We start from the raw sequence: 25,815 nt of genomic DNA on the forward strand, positions 1-25,815 counted from the left end.
TTTGGAAAAGAGAGTTTATTACAGAGAAATGGCTCTTTCCGAAATAAAAGCTATACTATACGCTTCTTCTGGGCTATATTCTCAGCAGCATATTAAACATATCAGGTCCCCATAAGGAGAATCATGTGCTAACGGCTGTCTAAATGACTCGGGTAAAGTTTGAAGCATGCGTGCTTGTTGTTTTTATCTGCTTCCACTTGTCTTTGCACTAGGATGATGTCGGAGTAAATGTGCAGTCATATTCGTTGTGTTTCCACTAGTGCTGTCAGCGTTAATCTCGTTGAAATGACGTTAACGCCACAACACGGCAAATCTTATTTCAATCTTATATATCTTAGTCCTGGTCTTAGCGTTAGTTATTTCCTGATTTATTCTGACATCTCTCGTCTTGTGTGCATTAGCTGTATTGATATTTTACAGTCATTGCTCCCGCGATAAGAAGTTTTTAATTATGCTTCTTCCAGCTACTCCCTCATTCACAGCAGGTCGCTACAGCAGATGGATCTGTGTGTTGGACTTCAGGATTTGTGTCTTCTCCTGGTCTTGACCTGTGATCTTTCATGTGTTAGGTAAATGTGTTTCACTACTATACAAAACTGTTGCACTTTTTGCATTTGAAGAGGATTCTTGGGGTAAAACTATTCTTAATTTGGTCATGGCTCCAAACTGGTGATTCTATAGCCCACTGTGAAAGAGGTTCAAAGTTGGCTGTTGTAATGGTTTTGAAATCAAAGACAGCCATCTCACCGCTGCTGTTATATCCTTTATCACCTACTATTGTTAGGAGTGCAACATGAAATGATGTGCTGACACCAGTACTTGAGAAAAACTAAAGATAATTTCTCTCAGCTGATATTGTGACCGCACAAATGAGGATCTAGTATGGAAACACACACATGAGAAATACCAGCCATTCATCTTGGCCAAGATTCGGCAGGTAACATCATCCAGTGTACAATCTACACTAATCAAATGTGTCTCTTAAGTTTATTAAATCCATGTTGCACAGTATGGCTAGTAATGAACTTTGAAAATGATAGTTGCAATGGTAGTTGCTTTTAAACCACAAAGAAAAATAGTTGTGACCACTTAGCTTTCTAATCACGCGCCTGCAGACTAAGCGGCTAAGTCTGATCGTTTTCCCGTTTTTCATTAAAAAACTGTTGGAAATGTTGGAAATATGGACACACAGTAGTCGGGCTTGCTTCAGTGCACTCCCAGTGGACTCCTATTGGCAACTATTAAACAATATGTTAGAAATAATCACTTCTTTGTGGGCAATAAAGTCAGATTGCTGATTACCGGCTGAACATGTGCACAAATGGATCAAATCCTGCAAGCCACACGTCCAATACCAAACACACCCTCCAAACTTGAAAGCCATGATTTAAGCTTCACATTTTCCAATCTCTTCTACTAACATTTCAATGTATCCCTGCCTGCTGTTTAATCCCACTACTCATACTAAAGCAGTAGGCGCCTAGTGGCAGTCTTTGTTCCTGCCAACAGAGGCCACGGTTGGATATCTCATTGTATTTCATACCAAAGACAGTAACATCCTAGCCCTTATTTCATTGAGTGTACATCTCTTTGCACTATATGTTGAATATATTTCACAGAGCTTAGACACTCAGTTAAAAAGGTGGAGGGTAAGACTTTATTATGAGACTGGAGCTGCTGGAAAATGTTGATTAAATGTCATTAAATGTCAGATTAAATATGTAAAACCACATTAAGCGTAGAATTTTCCTTTAATTTAGCATCTAGTGTGTGCCTGATCAGCCTTTTAACATTAGGCTCAGTTCTTTTCTCTAACAGATCCTATATTACAGTATCATTCGTGTGTGGATGTACCAAGTCTTGTGTGACGGTGCTGTTTCCCTCAGATGGAAACAGGGCAGATGAGGACACGATCCTCCAGCAGAACACTCAGGACGAGGAACACAAAGTACAGTACGAACATGGTGAGGCCCAACTTTCGGCTCATCTTCCACCGACAGGCGGCGATGGAGATAATGACAAAGAGGAGCATCAGGAAGAGCAGCACAATGGCGCAGAACAGGCCATTGGAGCTGACCATAACTGGCTCACCGTTGTGGAGCAGGGTGTATATCAACCAAGGGATCGGCAGACTAAAACCAAACAGAACAGAAGCAGAAATCAAGCTATTTACCATCACACCTTCGTAGCCCGTCTGCTACATCTTCCTTTTTTGTTTTTGTAAGAAAATATATTTCGGCCTATTTTAGCATAGCCTCTTGTAACTTTTTGATAGTGATTACAATATTGGCTTATTTGTTTACAACAATGATGCAATTGTTGACTGAAGTACAGGTACAATGGTGGATAAATTAATGCTTTATTCTAGACACAATGGATTCTGGGGGCTTTCTCCATATTATTGTAGGGTCAATACCTTACAATATAAAGCGCCTTAGGCGATTTTTGTGGTTTGGCGCTATGTAAATAAAACTGAATGGAATTAAGAGTGACTCACCCTACAGTGATGTCAAAGATGTTACTCCCCACTGAGCTGGACACTGCCATGTCACCCAAACCCTTCCGGGCCACAATCACACTGGTGATCAGGTCAGGGATAGATGTCCCAGCTGCTAAGATGGTCAGTCCCATGATCTCCTCTGAGATGCCCACAGTTTCACCCACCTGCAAACAGTAAAAGATAAAAACAAGTGTCAGAACGAGTATCCCCAACCTGGCTGTAGTTGGTTGGTAAAACTGCCCAAGTGCCACAAAGTGAGACCAAAATTTTAAACCGTGTGCCCAAATCGGTGACTAATTAACTAGTTAACATTACTCTACATTATTCATTTTTTTCTTCATTTTTCCCCCAACAAAGACTAAATAAAACTCAAATTACAGAAAAACCTAAATAGTCTCTCTCCAAGGATGTCTGTGAAGGTTCTCAGTCATCCAGGTCATCGTAGTCTAAGGAGCTTGGAAAGAAAAGCATCTGGACTTCTTTAAGTTTCCTTAAAGACATGTGGACATAAATGGCTTCTTTCCCTCCTCTTTCAAACCATCTGTCTTCTCTGTCCAAAATGTGAACATTGGCATCCACGAAAGAGTGACCTTTGCCATTTAGATGGAGATGAACCGCTGAGTCTTGTCCCGTGGAAGTGGCTCTTCTATGTTGTGCCATGCGTGTAGGAAGTGATTGTTTGGTCTCTCCAATGTAGAGGTCTGAGCATTCCTCGCTATACTGTACAGCATACACTACGTTGTTAAGTTTGTGTTTGGGAGTTTGTCTTTGGGATGAACCAGTTTTCGTCTCAGTGTCTCAATGCTGCTTTAAAAAAACAAAAACAAAAACACTCACTGGAAGTCTCATTTTGTCCAATTTTATTCTGAGGCTGCCATTTCAAGAGGCCAGAACCCAGAGAACAAACAGCATTATGGAAAAGCCCATAATCTCCCAATTTAAACCAATTTTTAAAAATCATGGGGTTGTGCACTGTGCATTCATGCCTGAGGATCAGGCTGTAAATTCCACTATAATGTCCAGAAGAGCGAGAACTTTCATAGCCCAGACCTCAACTGCGGTGCAAGCACAATGAGATGACCTTTAAGGAGAAATTGGGCAAAATTATGTTTTTTTCTTGCACAAGGTAAAACGAGACAAATAAAAGACAAAACTTTCTATAAAACTAGGACAGTCTCACTGTCTCTATGTTATGCTCTCACTATCTTTATGTTAAACTAACCGCACTAACTGCAGAAGCATCACCTGAAAGTATCATTGACATCACTCAGGGCCGACTACTCTGAGACATGTAGGAAAGTAGTCTGCCAGGGTCCTTATCAGTGTGAATAAAAGACCAACATAACATGTGTTAAGACTCCACCAACCTGATGAGCCCACCACACCATCAGGTAGGAGAAAGCACCAATCCAGATGATGGAGCCTATGAAGGTGATGGCAAAGTATCTCCTGGATGCCTGAAAAGCACCAGAGCCATTCACATTACATGTTCAAAAACATTATGACACCTGGGAACAGAGACTTAGATCCTGAAACTACAAAAAATAAAAAATTAATCCAATGTAATCCATTGTAAATGATAGCATCTGATCCATACAATTCACTCACTGCAGTCGGTTCTATCTGTCTGTTAGCATTCACAGTTTTCTAGATATTTTCAAGTTTTGTGTGTCGGTAGATACCAAAAACAGCTCAAGATGAATTAATTTTGGTGAAAATCAGATCAAAGTAACACCAAATGTGAAAATCAGTAAAAACTTTATATTACCTGTAGGTTAGCTAAGCATTTCACCTTGGCCATTATTGTTAGTGCCCACGGTCAAAATCACATATTGCATGAATATGTCTTAAACTATCAAGTTTGTACAGCTTACAGAAGCCAAGTTTTCAGCCAATTCTGTTCCAATCCCATGGGTAAAGATAATAAAATACATCATTTTAGTATGTAAAGCTTTAAGGTCATAGGTCATAATGATAATGATGATGAGGGCTGTTCACCAGGTTGCGGACATCAGGCAGGGTGAGCCACAGCGGGAACACGATGGGCAGCAGGAACAGATATGTCGCCTGCTTGCGCCTGGTTTCAGGCCACCCTAAAGACAATGGTTGGTTCTCCTCCTCCTCTTCTTCCTCCTTTTCTTCTTCCTCCTTGTCTTCATTGTCGCCATCATCTTCACTCTCGCTCGAGTCGCTGCTTTCTTCGTCACCACTCTCATCCTCAGCGCTGCCCTCAGAGCCCCCTGATCCACCTGCTGATGCTGCTGCTGCCTGTAGGAGAAGGAACAGAGTGAGTCAAACCCCCTGACTCACTGCACACAACGAAGCGGGAACCACATAAAAGATGCATTAGATTTATTATTTAGTATTTAATATTTCAGGGCTGGTTTAGGTCTTGGTGAATTGATGATTTTACATGAGAATTTTTTTAGGTACATTTCACAAATTAGCTGTTTTTTTTTTATTATTTGAGGACTTCACTGTTATTTATGTGTATGAACTTGTGACTTTTTGTTTTGAAAGTCTTGAAACGTCCAGTCTTGGATGAGTCTACTTCTACTACCAGTCTACTACTGGTTTATTTTCTAATGAGATTGAGCAATGGAGACCTTTCACCAGCTGATGGTACTGACAGATCTATCTCCTGAGCACAACAGTCCTGGAGGATAAGACAGGGTTTCAGCTCTGGAGCTCTTCCAGTGATCATCATGGCAAATGTGAGCTCACAGTTGATGTGTATCCTGGAGTGCTGCAGCAAGATATTGACACACTCACATTTTCCAGACCCCACTGTGACCGTACATGGTTTCAGTACTTTTGGGCGACAGAGACGTTACTCTGAGTGGTAACAAGAAATGTGAAGGGACTGCACCAGTTACAGCAGCATAATCCTGGACATGTTACAGAGAAGGAACATATCCCTATATTGTCAGAGCTTTACTTATTAAGCCCCCCTTATTATCTTAGCTCTTCACTTTTTTCTTCTATTTAAATTAGCTCTATTTTTATTTTGCGTCTTTTCTTTTTACCTTTGTGAGCTATTTTGCTTTGTGATATTGTATTTACTTCACTGAGCGAGGTTCTTTTAGTTTGTAGTGTTAGTTTGCTTATAACACAGTAATTTCCCAACTTTTAGGATAGATTAAGTATATCTTACTTTGTTATTTGTTAATATCTTACTATAATACTTTGTTAATATTCTGCAACATTACTGCCACTCCTTTTTAATTTTTTTATGTATACATGAACAATAAATTAACAAAAAGTATAAGCTAGTGTGCTTGTGTTAGGCCCTCCATCATTCTTCAACACTGCATGTTATCCAACCTCCTCACAGCCTTGTTCACAGCTTCTGGCTTTGGCGATGTGGTTTTCAAAAAGTGCTATACAGGCCTCCATGCAAAGTGTGATCTGAGGTCAGTATGCCAGAAAACTGAGGTGACACTAAACTGACAGAAAGCAACTTGTGTGGGTGTTAACGGTTACCTTCATTTCTCAATTGATGTGTTTGTTAAAGATTATACATTCTTGTCATTTTCAAGCTTTATTTTGAACTGTACCACATAACCAAAATGTAATATGTTAGGAAAGAAGAACACATACTAGAAACAAATATGAAGCAAGCCAAAACCTCTTAAATTAGTTTGAAAATGTGCAGATTGAAGCCAACGCTCTTACCATCTTTCCTTCAATTTTACTAATACACCATGTGCTTAAGTATATTCCTTGGGTGCATTTTCAAAATACATTATGCCAGGAATAATTAGAGGCCAATTTAAAATCTGAAGATTCAAAATCAAGTAAGAAACATAGTTAAAGTCATAGCTTTCTGTCTCCAGGTCTGTTGAAAAGATAAAGAAGCAGAAATATGAATTTGAAGCTAATCTATTCAAATCTAGGGAGACAGTAATGCCATCTTCACATGCTCATCACGCCTGTTATTTCCCAGGCTTCACATTGCAATTAACATCTGACTGCATTCCAGTGCTTCGCAATTCGCATGGAGGATACAGATGCTGCTAGGTTTTCATCAGTTTCCTTGACAACTTAACTAGTTTCTTTTGGCAACATGACAACAGCTAAAGAAACACGTGCGTTCATATTAAGATGAGACGTGTATTATCACGACTTTTAAAACTATAGGATCAAAGTTGTTAAAATCTCCACTTTCCTCACTTCTGTGGCAAACTGCACAGTGAGCTGAAATCTTCTCGTACCTTCGATTCGTCCGGTCGGTCAGATGTTTCCTGAGTTGTCTCTTCTGCCTTTGGAGGCTGTGAGGTGGACGGCTCAGCAGTAGCTGCTCCCTCTGATGCACCGGCAGCAGCTGGCTGCTCAGACTTTGGCTTTTGATCTGGATCTTAAAAAAGAGGAAAACCACACGGAGTAATATAGATAAAAATATGAATTTTAACCTGCTTTTCAAACACTGCAGATTTTAAATATCCCATAGCCATTTTAGATAAAACAGTTTCACTGCATCTTTTTACAAACAGGACACATCAACCTCACTTAAATGTTTAGTGACTTTATGCTTTTACTTTGACCTTTTCACTGTCTTCTTTGTCTACCTGCCACTCTGACTTTTCCTTTGATTTTATTTTGAAAGGGCAAAGATGTCTTTTAGTTTGTTCTTTGTATGCAGCAGTGTTTCCCCATATCTAACTGAACACAACTGAACAGAGTCACTTTTGGATGATGTAATAACCCTGCTGGTTTGTGTTATGGTCACCATTTTAAATCCATCACTTCAGACTGATGACTCCTCACCTTATATCAGCTAAAGTACTTTGCAGTTAGGTGATTAAAAATTCAGGTGAATTTGAATTTCCAAGCAAGTTTGCTGTATTAAAGAATTTGGAAAACTTCCGCTCACACTTATTTTTAAACGTATCTAAATATTAGAGAACTGCAGCTAATTTCACACTTAGCGAAGATAAATCACAAATTTAATGTTACACTGACAAATTATTCTGCTCTAGAGGCCAGTATGAAGTGGCAGTGGGAGTGATTGGAGTGTCTGGCAATAAACATGCTCTACTAAAGGCGGGGAAGAGAGTCACATGCACACTCATATGCATGTTAATCCTCAGGGCTCATTGATTCGGTCTTGTCGAGGCCTCTCCAGGTTCCTCACAGCCCCACTTTGCTGTGCACCTCAGACTGTCAAGCAACTCCTTACTCCACACTATGACGCACAAACATATGAACTGAGTCTGAAGAACAACCTCCTTCAACCCCAAAACTGTCTCTGATTACTGATAGAAGACCATGTGCATATGTGCACTCGCAATATCACAATAAATGTCAAAGCACAAGTCACTACAATATTAATCAACAGTACAACTATTAAAATAATAACTTTCTTCATCTGAATATTCACACAATTAATTACAAATTAAACATCCTTTGGATCCTTTTATGCAGCCTGATATTAACTTTTTAAATTAGAAGATGAGAATAAATTTAATCCAATTTCTTTGTCTCATGCACAGCTCCTCCTACAGGAGCTGCTCAGCTCAAGTAACCAAAGCCATGAAGCTCCCAGAGCACAGTGTTTGTGCTGATGTTAATACCAGAGGAGGTTTGGAATTCTGAAGTTAGTGAATGAGCAGAGTGTTTGTGACTTTTACACATGCACTTGATGACCCCGCTCTGTAACTTTACATCATCTATTTCCAGGTTCAAACTCTTCTTCGGTTCCTAAACAAGCACTGTGACAACAATGAGATTTTATCTTCAATAAAAATGATCAGCATCACTGCTATCCCAGCTGTTACAATAAAGTTTAACATCACGGCATCCCTGAAAAAGATGATTTATGAGGTTTAATTGACTCAGAAGCAGTAAGTTAGAGTGCTGGTTTCCATCTAAAGACCTGGAAGCAGGGTCTATACTTTATCACTTGACAAGCAGATGGTATTGCTTACAGCTGATCGTGGAATATCTAGGAGGGAAGAAATTTCACAAAGAGAGTTTTTGCTGTGGAGGTACCCTATTAAAACACCAGGCTCATATTCTGTAAGCTCTTTAGAAAGATCCATTCTTTCACCCGTTTGAGCTAATAGCACAAAAAATGGGAAAAGTAAACTGAGCCTAATGCCAAAACATATTTAAAGTCATTTTCAATACAATGGAGTACAAAATACATAAAAACAAAACCAAAAAACACAATATGGATTATAGAGGGAGATATTTTGATATTTGATTTTTACCATCATACTGAGACTAAATTTTATCCCATGTGATTTAAAATATGATTTTTTTTTTTTTTATCTCAGTCTTTATGCAAAACTGGGCTAACACACATCACAAGCGTACCTCTCAGACAGATGCCAAAAAATAACTGATATGTGTTCTGTACTGTTGCATTACAATACAAAATTACGCAATGTTATGACAGAGGATTGTAGGTAAAAATGGCCAGAGAAATACAAGCGCTTCAACATATAAATCAGATGTTGTTGGAAATCCGGGTTATGTTTCGAAATCATGTAACAAAACTATGCATTTAGTCAAACAAAATACTGATGGCACTGGAACACACCCACAGGAAGTATGCTTTCAGGAAAGGCGTTTCATCGCACAAACGACTCACCTTCGCTGCAGCGGTGATGGGACTTGCTCTGCAGTTTGCCCGTCATCGGGACATTCATAGGCTTTACTTTGTTCTTCGCTGCAGTTAAAAGAATCATTGCTCAAACAAATCTCATGTGAAGCCTGTTCTTCTACAACCAGCTTTAACAATAACATGACCTGATAAACACACACTGACCAGCATTTAGGAGTAAAGATCCAATCCAATCCAGTGCAAACGTGAGAACAGGTACAATTACTGGTACCTATGCTAAAATGTGAACCTTACTTACGACTCATTTGAAGCTGTTTATCACCACCAAGCTTTTATCTACTCTAGAGCCTGACTAAGATAAGATTTTTCAGGCCAATACAGATATCTGATTATTTACCATTCCAATGTTCCCAGTCTTTAAGGACATTTTTTTGTTTGTTTGTAATTTATTGTTTACATTCCACATGCCTTGGCTTGGTTTATGTGGTTGTTGGGTTTATACTGTTATGGAAGTTGAAGAGTGCCCTCTGGTGGAACATCAGCGCTCATAAGTCCTACCAGAAGTAACCCTTGAAACTCCTGTTTCTGTCTGTGAAGGTTCTCAGTCATCCAGGTCATCGTAGTCACAGGAGCTTCTGTACTGTGCAATTTCTGTCAAATTTCAGGCCCCCCCAAAATGACTGGGTGTGCTTCAGAAGTTAGTCAGGGTAGTCTTTGCCTATGCAGCTACCCTTGGAAAAACCTGGAAACTATTCTAAGATTGTCAAACCATGTATTTATTGATACACACTGCAGCGTCCAATAAATGTGATTTTTATTAATTGGACCCCAAAAAGTTGTTTGTGTTCATTTTCTCAGTGGGAGAAATGTTTCCTCATTCATCCAAGTGATTTCTTCAGTTTCAGCTGAATGCGGGTTTCCCCTACCTTATAAACAGTACATTTGCATAATGACTGAACCCAGCAACAATGGGCTGTGAGGTCAGTTTCTTGATCAATAATATGCAAATTGTCTAATACATAATATCAGCCAATGACACTAGTCTACAGATAAATTAGTCATGTTCTTTACAAACAGCCAGAGTGTGCCAAAAGGTCAACGATTCTCACAGCTTTCTGACGGACACACAAACATGCAACCATCCAATGCATGCATAGCGGTCAAAAATGTGTTCTGTAATAGCAGACCAGACTGAACACAACAGCAACAACAACAACCACAAGAACAACTAGTGCAGAAACAACACAACAGCAATGATGTTTTTCACCTTACCTTTCCTCTGTACTGGCCCCTCCCCTCTAACATCACCATTAAAAGATGTTTCTGATTGGCAGACATTCACAACACACATTATCAGTCTGACTCCTTAATTACTTTTTTCTTTTTGACATCAAAGGTGAAAAATTAGCTCATTCTCCAAACCGCAACACAAAAACACCCACATATTCTTGGTATGCACATACTGTCTGTGTGAATAGGTATTGGTTAAAACAGCTGAGACCTGCTGAAGCCTGGATATGACCTCTGTGGTTTCCTGTGGTATCTGCCTAACTTAGATTGGGTTAGATGGACCTGCTGACATGATATGTCGGAGTCATCTGGAGTCATCTCCAACTCAGTGGCTAATCCATTCCTGGCCTTGAGCCCCACTGTTGTTCTAAACATTATTCTGTTCAGCGGTGAATTGTCTCGTATGTCAGGTTTGTATTAGCCAGGCTAACAGATGAGGACCAAAAGTTTAACATGCCCATGTTGAGTGACTGTGATGAGTTCCAGAAAGTTTGACTTCAAAACATAGATAAGCAACACAACTAAGCAGGAAATCTGAAGTTTGATCCACAAACAAATACACAAAAAAATTAAAGACAACAAACGCTTCAAACCAGGCAACAACTTTTTGTAACTCTTACCTCTTCTGACTTTTCTGGGGCCAGGGGTTTTAACGGCCCCTCTAAGAACTGCTTCTACGATGGAAACCACAGACATGGTTGTAACTTCAGGGCCAGAGAAAGGCGTTCAGAAGCGGAGACAGGGACTGCTGCAGAGAGGCCAAGTACAGGTTCACTAAAGAAGTGGACATTGCTAAACATCAGCACTCTGAGAAGATGCAGCAGCAGATCTCAGAGAATGACTCGGCCTCTGTGTGGAAAGGTTTTAGGAATATCACAAACTACAAGCCTAAAACCCCCCACTCCACTGATGACTTGCTCTTGGCCAACACCCTTAACGACTTTTACTGCCGTTTTGACGAGCCATCAGGCAGCCTTCACACCTCCAACGGCCCCAACAATAGAGGCAATTTGGACACTAATTCCCCCACCTCTCCCCCCTCCATAGAGCCATCACCACCTTCAAACTGTTCACCTACAACACCCCCCTCCTCACCCCACACATAATAGGATTTCACACCACCTCCTCCCACCACAACTCTTCATATTCATGAAGCAGATGTGAGGAAGCAGTTTAAGAGTCTGAATGCTCGAAAAGCTCCCGGCCCAGACGGTGTGTCTCCTGCCACCCTCAGACACTGTGCAAACGAGCTGGCCCCAGTGTTTTCTGGCATTTTCAACTCCTCACTGCAGGCATGTCATGTGCCTGCCTGCTTCAAGTCCTCTACCATAATCCCTGTCCCCAAGAAACCTAGGATCACTGGACTAAATGACTACAGACCCGTGGCTCTGACATCTGTGGTCATGAAGTCATTTGAGCGCCTAGTTCTCTCCCATCTCAAGACCCTCACGGCCCCCCTCCTGGACCCCCTGCAGTTTGCATACAGAGCCAACAGGTCTGTAGATGATGCCATCAACATGGCCCTACACTTCATCCTGCAGCATCTGGACTCCCCAGGAACCTACGCCAGGATCCTGTTTGTGGACTTCAGCTCTGCCTTCAACACCATCCTTCCAGACCATCTCCGAGACAAGCTTTCCCAGATGAATGTGCCTGATCCCATCTGCCGGTGGATCACTGACTTCCTGACGGACAGGAAGCAGCATGTGAGGCTGGGAAAGAATGTCTCGGACTCTCGGACCATCAGCACCGGCTCCCCTCAGGGCTGTGTTCTTTCTCCTCTGCTCTTCTCCCTGTACACCAACTGCTGCACCGCCACCCACCAGTCTGTCAAGCTAATCAAGTTTGCAGATGACACCACCATTATTGGGCTCATCTCGGACGGGGATGAGTCTGCCTACAGGAGGGAGGTTGAACGTCTGGTGTCTTGGTGCAGCCACAACAACCTGGTGCTGAATGCCCAGAAGACAGTGGAGATTATTGTGGACTTCAGGAAGCACACAGCCCCACTCCCCCCCATCATCCTGACTGACACCCCCATCACCTCTGTGGACTCATTCCGCTTCATGGGTACCACCATCACTCAGGACCTGAAGTGGGAGCCCACCATCACCTCCGTCATCAAGAAAGCCCAGCAGAGGATGTACTTCCTGAGGCAGCTGAAGAAATTCAACCTGCCAACACGGACAATGATGCAATTCTACACCGCAATCATCGAGTCCATCCTCACCTCCTCCATCACCGTGTGGTACGCTGGAGCCACTATCAGGGACAAACAGAGACTGCAGCGTGTTGTGCGCTCTGCTGAGAAGGTGATTGGCTGCAGACTCCCATCTCTGCAGGACCTGTACACCTCCAGGACACTGCGGCGTGCAGCTCGGATCTCAGCTGACCCTTCTCACCCTGGATACAGTCTGTTTGACCTGCTCCCCTCAGGCAGGAGGCTCCGGTCCATTCGCACCAGAACCTCTCGCCATAAGAACAGTTTCTTCCCCTCTGCTGTTGGACACATGAACAATAAACGTACGACTGTTCCCACCACTAACACATGACCCTACGCTGTGTTCACTGCATCATTCCATGTTTTGGCACTGATCACCACCTGCACTCATGTATATATCTTTCTACGTAGCACTTTTAATTCTTATTCTCATGTATATATCTCATGTATATCTCATGCATATATCTTTCTACGTAGCACTTTTAATTCTTATTCTTACTTTTATTTTTTCATGTCTATTTAAGCGCAATTTATGACAGTATGTTTGCACTGAAGCACCGCAGCAATTTCCTAATGTTGTAAACCTGCTCAACATTTGGCAATAAAACCCTTTCTGATTCTGATTCTGATTCTGATTTCAATTTGACTGACAGTTTTCAGGTTCATGGTGCAGTAAATGTTTCATAGTAACAAAAATAATATCTCTGCATGGTAGTAACAGGCTCAGGTTAAACGCTGTCACACATAACTGCTTATCAAAAAACAGTTTGAGCTGGTCTCAAAATAACTGGCAACTTGTGAGCATTTTAGAAGTCAGAATTAGAGTCACATTCATTTTCCTTTTACAGCTGAGTACACCGCATAAAGATTGGCTAAAATTTGCAAGACTGCAAACTTGGAAATGTAATGTGTGTGTTTTACAATTTATTTTTGTAATTCATAAAGTAAGTATCATTTTTTATTGGTTTGAACTATTCTAAAGATACATTGATTTTATTAAATTCTTAATAATCAATCAATACACTACTTTATTTCAGTTTTACACACATATACATTATTATATAGAGTATTATACTGTACTTATACTCAATGTTCCCTCTAAGCTGCGCGCGTGCGCAATTGCACACGCGCGGTGTTTTAGCTAGCAAAGTGGCATGGCTGATGTGGAGTGAAGCCACGTTAATGACAACGTGTACAACCATTGGAGATGTGAGCAGGACAGACGGGACAATTGACGGAAAAAGTGTGGACTTTATACCAGTTTTTAAATTGTGTTGATAGGCCACATTAAACCAGAATTATGATAAAAAAATATGTGCAATGTTTGGTTTTCTTCCTGAATACTATCGTGGTTTATATTTACTGCATCAAATTTGATGCAGAACAGCTGATTGTTCTGTAAATAGTTTGAAATGTTTATTTAAAAAAACGCTTTGGCTGCATTTTTAGGTAAACGGCTGCAAAAAACTTGTTGTTTGCATAACTCAGTTACTTTTTTTGAAGAAGTAACTATGTAATTAATTGCCCAACATTATATACTGTATTTTGCAGACAGAGTTACAGGACTCTCTCCCAGACCACAGACTCATACTAATAATACAAGTCAGAGCTTTACAAAAAAAAAAAGAAAGAAGAAAGTTGTTTTTTCAGAATTGGAGTTCAAGTTATTTTTTACTTCCAATAGTGTTAACATACTACACAGGTCATGAACAAGATTTTTTTACATTTTCATTGTAAGTGGGCTAAAGCAGTTAATTAAAAGTAGTCTAACATAAATGTAAATGCTGTAATTTGATTATTTTAATAAACCATGTGACTTGGATCGATTCCATGCTGGCGTGACCACAGTGCACACATCTGCTGTTGCTCACAGTGGTCCAAGGGACCGCTCAGGGAGTTTGTGCGTTCGCTCAGACACATGAAAAATTAGAGGGAACATTGCTTGTACTATGCTAAGAAAATGGAAGACATCATTCATGGGTTTTCCTCTTCTGCTAATATAATTGTAATCGGTATACATAAAGGTTGATTAAGGGTCTGAAGTTTGATCCATGCAACTGCCATGGCTTGTCAAGTTTTCTTACATTGTCCAATTCTGTCATTGCAAATTTGGTGACATTGTTAGCAAGAATACTTTAAATCAGATGCCCTGCAGTCATTGTCCACACTGTAACAGACAGCCTTGTGAGGAACATTAGAAGCCACAAACTCAAGTCAAATCCTGGAAAGTAAGAAAGTCTAGCTACAACCTGACAGTCCAAAAACGTCTTCTTTGATGTGTAACTTTTTGTGTGGCATTACTATTGTGGAATTATTATAATTTAACTTTTTAATCCTCCAGGAACGCTGTCCTTAATATTGTTTAAATTTAACAAAAGAATGAAAAAAATCAATTAAATACCACTCCCTAATACAGCAGAAGTTTCTGAATTAGAAAGATGTAACTTCACATTGTTCTGATGTAGTGAATGAAACCTAATAGATCAGCTGAAATAACGGATAAGTCAGATTCCTTTATGTCGGACCAAAGCCTTCTCTTCTGCTGTCAGCACAAATACAGAAATACACTGCAGCACACTTGCTGCACTGAAACCAGTTGCTCCACAAATGAACTGTATGCAAAAAATCACGGGTCTATTTATCTGGAAATCACTCATGTTTAGGGTTAGGGTTGCGTACTGCAGTCCAGCTGCAAGGAGCCGGTCTCTGCTTCCACAGAGATAAAGCGCTCGGCTTGCTAGCATGCTGGCTCTTATCCAGCTTTTATTACCCTGTATTGAAAAGCTGATTAAGGATCAACAGTGGCTCAGTGCTTTGAGTTAGGGAACAGCACACCAGTGAGTTCGAGGACAGACTGAAGGTCGTTGCGGTTCATCACGCGACACTGACTCAGAGAAAGGGACAGGAGGGATACAGCTGAGTCACTGGCAACTTTGCAACAAGCTGGAACATTTAATTGATCAACAGGATTTCACTTGGTTTTTTATTTATTATTTTTAATTACAGCTTTTTTTTCTTATGCATGATAATGATTTATTTAAGCCTTCTAAGCATTTATAAGAAGCTTATAGGCCTTTAATAAATGTCAAGAAAACTGTAAAGAAGCTGTAAGCAGATTTAACTATTTGTTAATTAATTTAACTTCTCCTGAATGGAAGGTGCAGCATCAGGTACAGAAGTAAGAAAAAATATTAAATCTAATTACAGACAAATTTATTAGGGAACTGATAATGAAAGTAATCATTAGTGAGGTCCTGCTGTCTCCAACGGATGATCTGATATCCTCGTGTTGGTGTTGTTCCCAGACCATCATGAAAATGTTGTTCCAGGTTCAACATTGCAAGTGACCAATCACATTGTTGTGACGTTATTCCTTTCGTGCATTTATGAAATTCCAATGTTGCAAGGACAATATCAATTCTGCTTACTGTTTATTAAAGGGTTACGGTTAGGGTTAGGGTCAGGGTCCGTTGATCGGCGGACAGAGGCGGTTTCACGCAGCTTAAGTACAGTTTTTTGTTTTACGCCGGTTTTTCCCGAAGTCGCAAAGGTATGATGTCACAACATTCTGATTGGTCACTTGCAATGTTGATCCTGGAACAACATTTAGTATGATGATCTGGGAACAACACCAACATGAGGATATCAGATCAACTGTCTCCAACATCTTGCATCTTGTTTACTTATGTTAAAATGGTAAAATACTTCATCACAGAAAGTCCTTTAAAATTAAGGATCAAATTGTAGCTAAATAATGAGGTTAGAACTTTGACATTTACACATACATATTTGGTTGTTGACCCAAATATGTATGTTGAACCAGTTTTTAATGAGCACTGTGCATTTTTAATTTCTAATTTTGCTGCAGACGTGATATTATCACCCGAGAAAACATTGGTTACCTTCTCCCAGAGGGTCCAATGTGTGAATCATCAGCTGGAAGATGGTGCTCCGAAGCGAGGTGTTGTGTAGGGAGGCTGAGCTGCCTCCTCGCTGCAGGGCTGGACGCACCTACAGGACAACAGGCACCTAGTCAGAACTAAAGCATTTAACCTTAGGGAACCTTTAATAATACTAACCAGTGCAGACCAGTGAGAATCAAAAAGGTGTTTTGCTTTTGTTAGAGCAGCCATTTTGACAAGGTATTGCAAGGAGAAAAACAGGTAGAATTAATAACGTCAACTATGGCTATGATCCAGTTAGAGGAACCAGGGTCCTGGTACTACACATAAATGGAATGGGTTTAAAACATTAAATACAACAGGACTGTAAATGACACCTGAGCGTACCCTACACTGACATGCCAAAATGGCTGGCATGAAATGGGTAACAATTATTGTCAAATGTTACAGGCTAACACTGTCATCTCACTCTAGAGTTTTATTGCTGAAAACAATAATAAAGGTAACAATATGTACAGGCTGTTTTGCCAATGTCACTATCTTGCCTTGTGATAAACACCTTTAAGAATTGGACAATAAAAACAAAAGGGAGAGAAGGACTAGTGCCTGATGGACCTCGATATCTACCCCAAAAATCAAATAACAAACTGTCTCATCAGATGACTTCTGACTTTTGTTTCAAACGTTGAAGGGCCAAAAACAGTCAATGAAAGTGTGAGGAACAGATTAACCAACATGTTTCTCTGCTTTAACGCAAGATGCTAACATTAGCATGTCCAGCTAACTAGCTTACCATAGTAGCAAGCCAGGCCAAGTAAGTCTGATAATTTTAATTTGTGTAAATTCAAGTAACAAGTTCACTAGGTTATTAATTATTAAAGAACTTATGCTATTATATCAGAGTTTGTGTGTATGCTAACAATACATATACATATAAAATAAACCAAACCTACAGATTTTAAAAGTAAATCTAACACTTAAATGCTACTACAACAGCTACAACAGGAAGAGCCTTACACTCCTTGTGTAGATAAAATATCTGCTGATCCTTTACGATCTTATTCCATTATGAGCTGATGCATCCCTCCATTAATTCATCTGAAAGTAAATATTAATTTTTGCTTTGAAATTAAGGAAGTCACACTGCAGTTTAACTGGAGATTTAGCCAACAAATAACATAAGGTTTATATAAAAGCTTTAAGGGCCATTGTGGCATCACCCAGTTGTCCCATTACCATATTAGTGTTTCCAGGCCAGATTGAAGTGATGGAGTGGCCAAGGAACACTGCATGCTTATGTGGTATTGACTTTTTTTTCACAGCATGGGGTCACTAACAAGCTAGTCTGTTTTGTCATCTTTTTGGACTGTAATTTAAACCATAATTTACAAATTGAACATCATTTTATATTCAGTAAGAACTGAAAATAATGACTGACACCATAAACTCAACATTTAAGTGCTTACTGATGTCCTTTAAAAAGTGATCATTAGAGTTGTTTTGCCAGACATCTATATAACTGGACATCCTTTTTTGCAACTGGGGAGTTCACCCTCTACTGGCCAATAGAAAGACTAGATTTAAGTATTTCACTGTATTTAATTTTTCAGAGCTGGGGCTTTGTTAATCCTTCATATGGTCTAAACCAACAAAAGGTTTGTTTTTCAAACCTTGAGTCTTGTCTTGTCATCTTGTGAGTCTGGCAGCAGTTTGCTGCTTTGAGGGCTGCTTGGAGGTTGTACAGGTTCTGGTTTGGATTTTTCTTCAACTTTTGGCGCAGCAACTGGAGCAGCTGGAGCAGCAGCAGCAGGTGGTGGAGGTGGTGGTGCTTCACTTTCCTATAGTGAGGCAGTTTAACAGCAGTTCAGGTTACCAGTAGTTCGAGTTACCTCACACGTATACATTCAAGCATATGAACAGCGGAGATTGCTTTGGCAATTTGATTGGTCTGTATTTGCATGTGTTATTGCTCTTAATTGGTTCTGTGAAGCACTTTGACATACCTCTGGTTTTTAAATGTGCTATATAAATAACATTGTATTGTATTGTAATGTACTGTAGAAACTCAGTCTAAACTCAGTCATAGGAGTAGACATGCAAAGTGATGAATTGACATGGTTCCAGCTGTAGTCTTGAGACAGGTCAAGAATTCCAGGTTAATCCTTTACAAAAGACAGTAGTAAGCCCCTAATCTAGTTAAAAGTCCAGCCAGCATGAGTTTTTCACCATCAGCAGAAGAGTAAGTCACAACCCTTAAGCCTTGAGGCTGATCCTTTTTAAATCTCCAGTTTCAACAACTGCATTATTCCTACTGATACACAGCTTCCACGATGAATGCTCCTAAACTGAGCTCCCAAATCTATGTATATATGTGTTTGTGTATGCAACAGGTGATATTAATGTGTTCTATTGATGAAAAGAACAAAAAGAAATGATGGTTGAGCATGTATATAAATGTGAACACCATGTACTGAAATCTGTGAAGAGGTTTTGAATTTCAGCAATTCTGACCCAGCAATGTGGCAACGCATCTCACTGCACTTGGTGTTAATACTGAAGCACATGCTGATTGCAGACATGCTTCAGGCTAATTGGCGAATCTGCTGCGGGCCCTTGAGATATTGTAATGCAGTTCTGCATGTTGATTACGGCCTCAGACATTTGCTGATCTCTCCCAGCAGCAGCGGAGCAGAGAGCTGTTCAGCCTGCAGGAAATGAACCTTTTATTCCTTTGTTTTTAAATTGTAAATGAAATGATGTCTCTATATAGTGGTATTTCAGGGCTTTGACAGAAAGACTGACACTTGCATCACTCCACCCTGTGACGCCCCATCTATGACACCTGGAGTCCTCTCTGTTCAGTACCATCAAAGGATTTTACACAAATACAGTCTTTCACCTGCTCAGAACCACAAATCACTGTCTCTCTTTCAGTGTGTCCGAGCAGGCGGCAGTCCCAACTGTGCGGAGATGAAAGGATAGAAAATATACTGTGTATACTGAAAATAAATGGATAGATAGTATCTCTGGTAACAACTGCTTAGAGAAACATCTGTTTTGGCTGCATCCATCCTTTTATGTTTGATAAATGCGTGATGAATAAAAGAAATTATTTTGTTCTCTTATTGCTGAAGCAAAAATAACTCTAACACCTGTTAACGCTTCATTCTCTCTCCTAATGTCAACAAATCTCATGAAAGAGCCAAACCCAGTGTAGCAATGTACCTCTGCACAGTGACTGACTCCATAAGCCTGTCTGAAGGCAAACCTTTAATCTTTTTTTTCTTTCTTCTATTTATTTTACCTAATTTCATGTTTCATTTCAGTGAATTGTGAGTCTTTGTAGAAATGTGCAGTTATTTATGGATGTTACTTTCTTTCATGCTTTCAACCCCCATCTCTCCTCACAGTGAGCGTGAAGCCATGAACAAAAGAAGATGCTCAAGTTGCTCATGTTGAATATAATTTGACCGAAAGTGCAATAAAAGTGTCACAGCAAGTGTTAATTTGTCTAAATTTAAAGAGCAAAAAACCAAAGTGACCAAGAAAGCCTGGAAGCCTGATGGCAGGTAAGCTAGTCCAAGCAGCACACACACGCACACTGCCTTTTCTGTATTAAAAATGATTACCAACCAATGTACTGTGTAATTATCATCTGTTAATGAACTATTCAACTAATTAATTATTTTAGCTCAGGAATTAATGATTTCACCTCTAGGCAAGACACAATTCATCAATCAGACCAAGAAATTAAAAGAAAGACAGAAAAAAGGGCAAACTGTAGCCATTGAACACCTGTTTTAAAAAAGGGACCTTTACTGACCTTCTCTGGCTCCTCTGTGGTCCACACCTTAACGATGCTCATGTGTTTGTTAAGCTGGGTCTTGACCGCCTGCTCGATCTGACTGTTGAATTTCATGAAGCTCACATAGCTGATGTAGCCCAGCACCAGCAGGATGCTCTCCCACCACAGGATCATGTTATCCAGGAAGAAGATGATAAGCATGATGAGGTCCAGGATGTAGAAATTCACGTCCCTGAACAGAGGCCACCAGGTCAGGTGCAGCATCTCCCGAGAGAAGATGGCACACATGCCGATCACAAAGAGAATGTTGAAGACGGCTGAGCCCACAATGGTGCCGATACCCACGTTGCTGTGGGAGATGAAGACCCCAATCAGGGAGGTGAAGAGCTCAGGGGCAGAGCCTCCCGCTGCCATGAATGTGGCCCCAGCCACATCATCTGAGATCTCCAGCTTGTTGGTGATGACTTCCAGCGCAGGGACGAAGAACTCATCGCAGACGATGGCCAGGGCGACAAACATGTAAACCATCCCTACAATGTGCAGGGCCACCCAGCCCTGTTGACGCTGCTCTATCGAGAACAAGTCCTCTGGGTAGTCACCCTTCCTGTGAGGTGGCTGGGTTGGGGGGTAGTGTGGAGTTGCGGTGGTCAGTGGCGGTGGAGTTGGTGGCGGTTTGGGAGGCTGGGGATCTACATAGATACACTGTTCGATATCCGTCCTGTTGACGACTTTCACCAGGGTAGCTTTAGTTTCCTCAGTCTCATTAGACGCTATCAACTCCTGGATGCTGACCTCCACATGTTCATCGCTACCCACCTCCGCTCCATCATCCGTCTGGGCGGAGGCTAGTGGCTGTGACAGCCTGGCCTTCAAAGTCAAGGTGTAGACGAAACACAGCAGCACACCTGAGATAAAGAAGAGGATGCGGCTGCACCTTAGTCTCCTCCTCTGAGGCAAGTATACGTTCATTGTCTCGACTCCAAACAGGAAGTTATGTCAGATGCATTGCTAATCCTTAGTCATGCCTGCGCTCTTATGTGGTGTGAAGAAGCCAACAGCAGACAAAAAAGCACATGTACGCACAAAGTGTGTTTCATCTTCAGCTTTGACCTGTGGAAGGACTGAAAACCAGAAAATACCTACAGCTTAAAATCACATCATGAACACGTGTGTATTTATAATGTCCCCTCTGCTTGCATACTTGCAGATATACTAAGGAAAAGTGTGTTTGTGTGTGTGTGTGCGCGCGCGCGCGTGTATCTATGTGTGTATTTGAGGGTGATAGAGGATGCAGACAGCCACCTGTTACTATGGCTACATAATCACTCAGGCTTTAGCTTCTCACATAATAGGAGTCTATTGAAAACACGTCAAACATGTTAAAGCGGCGAGAAAAAACAGGAGATCCGTCTAAATAAAATCAGTAAATACTGAGATTCCTGCTGATTGTGGCTTAAAGAGCGCACAGAAATTAGCGTGATGAAATCCGCGCGTGCTGTAAATGAAATAATACTAATAATTTATACTGCCAGATGTGCATTAACGTCAACATGTTTTTTAAAAAAACAAAACAAAAAACAAAACATGAAATCTGCGAGTGAAAGACGCGCGTTGGGGTTTAATTGAGGACAGCCCGGATTATAATGCAAGGTCGGTGTACATCATTAATCTACACTCTATCAGCAAAAAGAGCATAAATCGCAGAAAGCAGCGGTGTGAAGAGAGCAAGGACGCGGATCTTACCTGTGCGGCCGGCTGCTCGGCCCCGCGCCGCTGCGGACTGCTCCTCCAGCTGTGCGCAACGGACGCAGAGATGCTGACTCCGGTTTTTGGGGAACTACAAGGGCGCACCGCATGGCAGGGCTTGTACGAGGCTCAGCATAATGCTACTAAGAGGATAAGCAGCCAAACACCTTTCACCTTCCCTCTCACACATGAGGCTGTATCAATACGCCAACATTCAAACTGCTGCTGGGCTCGCAGGTGTAGTTTTGAGGCGAATCCTGAGACTCTGCTGCCTGTTGAATCGATGTAGAATAATGGGGCGTTCAGGGACTTGCACAGGAAGCTGGGTCCTACTTAGGGTGTGGTCAGGTGTTTTAGATAGAGAAACCGATTATTACGTGAAATTCTTATTTGCCTCACAAAGAAGAAAGCGTTATCTAAACATAAATATCCGCTTGGAATGAAACACTGCAAATAAACGCTCAAAATAATTAAACAGATGAAGTTAATAAAGCTTAATATGATTATATTATTAACTTCTGCTGGCTTAAATGCTTTTTAATTTAATTTTTAATCAACGAACTATTGCGCAGATCGGGTAAACAGCACTTAAAAGGATAATTTCACCATTCTCATTTTAATTGTTGTAAGTGTAAGCATACATCTGACGTCATCATCTTAATCCAGTTAATGTGAGCCTTCAAGCTGATCATAGTACAATATATGCAACTATAACATATCCGAAAAATGATTAAGAAGAACTGCAGAGCAAAAACAAAGAGCAATTAATGAGTGTACCATGGCTGGAATACTCTGAGCTTCCACTAGCAAAGCATGTGGATGTTAGTTAACATATTTAGCATGCTGTGTCATATTAAGTTGTTCTAGGCCCGTTATATTGTAGTTGTTAAGGATGAGTGTCATTCACCTTCTTGTTAGATTAGCAAACATGACACCAAGTGGACAGTGAGACAGTGATTTGAAGACCAACTGTGACAACACAGAGTATGCACAGTGATACTCTGCTCATTGTAACTAATAAAAACTTCTGACATGATCTACAAATTGTTAATACTGTAGTTTTGCGAAGGTACTTTAAATCTTTTTTGCAGAGGCTGAGTTTGAGTGATTGGGGCCGGATAGTGAGGACACTTTTGATCCAGGAGCAGGAGGCAGGGGGAAGCTGAAGGTGGTCCAGTTTGGGACGATCTTCAGAAAAAACAGAAAATTTGTTCAGGGAACAAAAGGTTGTTTGGAAATAATTTTTAAGCTATGTTTTTCTTAATCTTATGGGACAAGTAAATAGAAATTGAAGATTGTTTATATAGCACCAAATCACAACAATTGCTTCAAGGTGCTTTATACTGTAAGTTAAAGACCCTACAATAATATAGAGAATACCCCCTATGAGCATCCAGTTGGCAACAGTGGGAAGGAAAAACTCTCATTAACATCAAGAAACCTTCAGCATAACCAGGCCATTTGCTGCAACCAATTTAAGATATAGAGTATAGAGGACAAAAGACACACTGTGCAAGAGACCCAGAGATGAATAAGAACCAAAGATTAAATGCAGAGTGGTGTATAAACACAGAGAAACTATGTGATGTTGTACACTGACAGACATGAAAAAACTTTTTTTTTTAAAAACAACATTTAATTAAACTTAGTTGGAATAAATTTTCATAATCTTAACATCATGGTTTTGTTACTGAGTCTGCTGATGTGATTTGTTACTTTAACAAATTACACCAATTACTTTGTTCTGTCTTTTTGTTCAGCTCCTCGTTAACACACAGATGTCACCAGAAAATCACATAGCAGCAACTCATTGCATTTGGGTCAGTCAAGTCAGAATCAGAATGGGGAAGAAAGGAGATTTCAGTGACTCTGAACATGGCATGGTTATTGACACCAGACAGATTGGTCTGAGCATTTCAGAAATTGCTGATCTGCTGGGAACACAACCACCTCTAGAGTTTACAGTGAATGGTCCGAAAAATGGGAAAAAATTGAGTGGGCAGTTCTCTGGGTGAAAATGCCTTGTAGGGTTCAGGGGAGAAGGACTGTGTTGCTGTTTGCTGATAGGCAATGACGAATAAAATAACCATTCATTATGATGTTTGCAGAGGAGCAGCTCTGAAGAAACAAAACAGCGAACCTTGAAGCAACAAAAGGCCACACTGGGTGCCACTGCTGCCAGCTAAGAACAGAAAACGGAGGCAATAATTGCCACAAGCTCACCAAAATTAGACAACAGGAGACTGGAAAATTGTTTCCTGGTGTGATGAGTCTCAATTTCTGCTGGGACATACAGATGGTAGTCATGAATGAGCATCGATTAAACACCACAGGCTTACTGAGTTTTGTTGTTGAGCGTGTGTGCCCATCTTCTGATGGCTGCTTCCAGAAGGATAACACGCTGACGCTGAAATAATCTCAAACTGTTTTTTGAATATGACAGTGAGTTTATTGCACTCAGGTGGCCTCATCAAATCTCAGTCCAACAGAACTTTGAGATGTGGTGGAACTGAAGATGGACGTGCAGCCAGCAGATGCTGTCATGTCAATATGAACCAAAATGTCTGAGAATGTTTCCAGACCCTTGTTGAATCTATACCACAAAGAATTAAAGCAGTTCTGAAAGCAAACGTGTGTCAAACCTAGTACTGGCAAGATGTACCCAACACTACAAGTATACCTGCCCGGTGAGTGTATACTGTCAATGGTGGATGCTCATATTAAACACAGACTAATTTTCAACATATGTCAAAAGTAATCTATGTGAGCCAAAAGCTTGGGTTTTACACTGCTCTAAATACACTTTCCAACATTTCTTTCTTTCTCCTATTGGCTCTGTATGATCTCAGTGAGAGCATATATCCTGTGCTCTCAAGATGAAGCACAGAAGCAAACAACCAACCAACCTTTATTTGTCACATACACAATCATACAGAGTACAACATGTAGTGAAATGCTCGTGTCTGAGCTGCAGACAGGCTGCAGACGTAGCTGCGCCATTCCAGGGCTTGGTTTTTAGCATGGAGGCGTCTAGCCAGGACCCTTACTGGATACCAGGGTCTACCACAACCCTACTGATGGTTCAAACTGTTCTGTTTGTAAGGGGACAATCAGGTGAATTTTGTCTCAAAGGTACAGGAAGGAAGTTGAAACAACCAATATGGCCAAATATAAAATAAAACACGTTCTTTTTTAACCTGGAAAGGAAGTTTAACCGTTAAGGATTAACAAGTCTCTGCATGTCCTGAAGAAAGTCAGAACACAAAATACTCTCCAAAATGTGACATGACAAAGGAATCTTCAAAATAAGAATGTTTATTTCATCTTTCCCCTCCCCAAACACTGTGAAGAAACAAAACTTATAAAAAGGTCCAGCACTGGCCTGAATTTGCCGGCATGAGAACATCTGAAAACACAGAAAGAAAAAAAAAAAAAACATAGACATGCAAAGCACTCCATATCAAGTTGAATGCCCAATACGTATCTTACAAATGACATCCACTCACAAACAGAGAAACATAAAAAAAAATTGACCATGAAAACACAAATGAAATGGCAAAAATGTTAGCAAACAAATAAATGCAAAAGAAAGAGTGGCTGGGAAATAGTGAACAATTAAGGAAATGATGAAACACTGGGACAAAAAAATAAGGCATGCACAGCTCCTTCTCATATCATTTATATATTTCATACATGTTTTATATGCACTGAACAGGATCTGTTAGTGAAATCAAGTGGATCTGGGGCGACTAAAAGAGAAGATGCAGAGAGAAGATCCCCCTG

General features: G+C 40.6%; 1 protein-coding gene across 2 annotated transcripts; it reads right to left on the bottom strand.

The window, feature by feature from the left end:
- Positions 1-1,882: 1,882 nt before the first annotated feature.
- Positions 1,883-21,255, bottom strand: LOC146640142 (sodium/potassium/calcium exchanger 1-like). 2 transcript variants are annotated; one of them, XM_085357950.1, is made up of 11 exons: positions 20,305-21,255; positions 18,152-18,319; positions 16,482-16,590; positions 10,979-11,032; positions 10,341-10,391; positions 9,096-9,173; positions 6,715-6,857; positions 4,499-4,768; positions 3,868-3,957; positions 2,498-2,664; positions 1,883-2,132 (listed from the first exon to the last, which is right to left on the bottom strand). In XM_085357950.1, the coding sequence occupies exons 1-11, from the start codon at positions 21,253-21,255 to the stop codon at positions 1,883-1,885; spliced, it is 2,331 nt and encodes a 776-aa protein (XP_085214076.1). The 2 variants fall into 2 exon arrangements, with proteins under 2 accessions (XP_085214076.1, XP_085214083.1); XM_085357957.1 differs by lacking the exons at positions 9,096-9,173; positions 10,341-10,391; positions 10,979-11,032.
- Between the last annotated feature and the right edge of the window lie 4,560 nt (positions 21,256-25,815).

This window comes from Diplotaxodon limnothrissa, linkage group LG1 (genome assembly GCF_057381915.1).
Source record: "Diplotaxodon limnothrissa isolate DT_005_m linkage group LG1, D_limnothrissa_male_GT1.1, whole genome shotgun sequence".
In the NCBI taxonomy this organism is placed as follows: Eukaryota; Metazoa; Chordata; class Actinopteri; order Cichliformes; family Cichlidae; genus Diplotaxodon; species Diplotaxodon limnothrissa.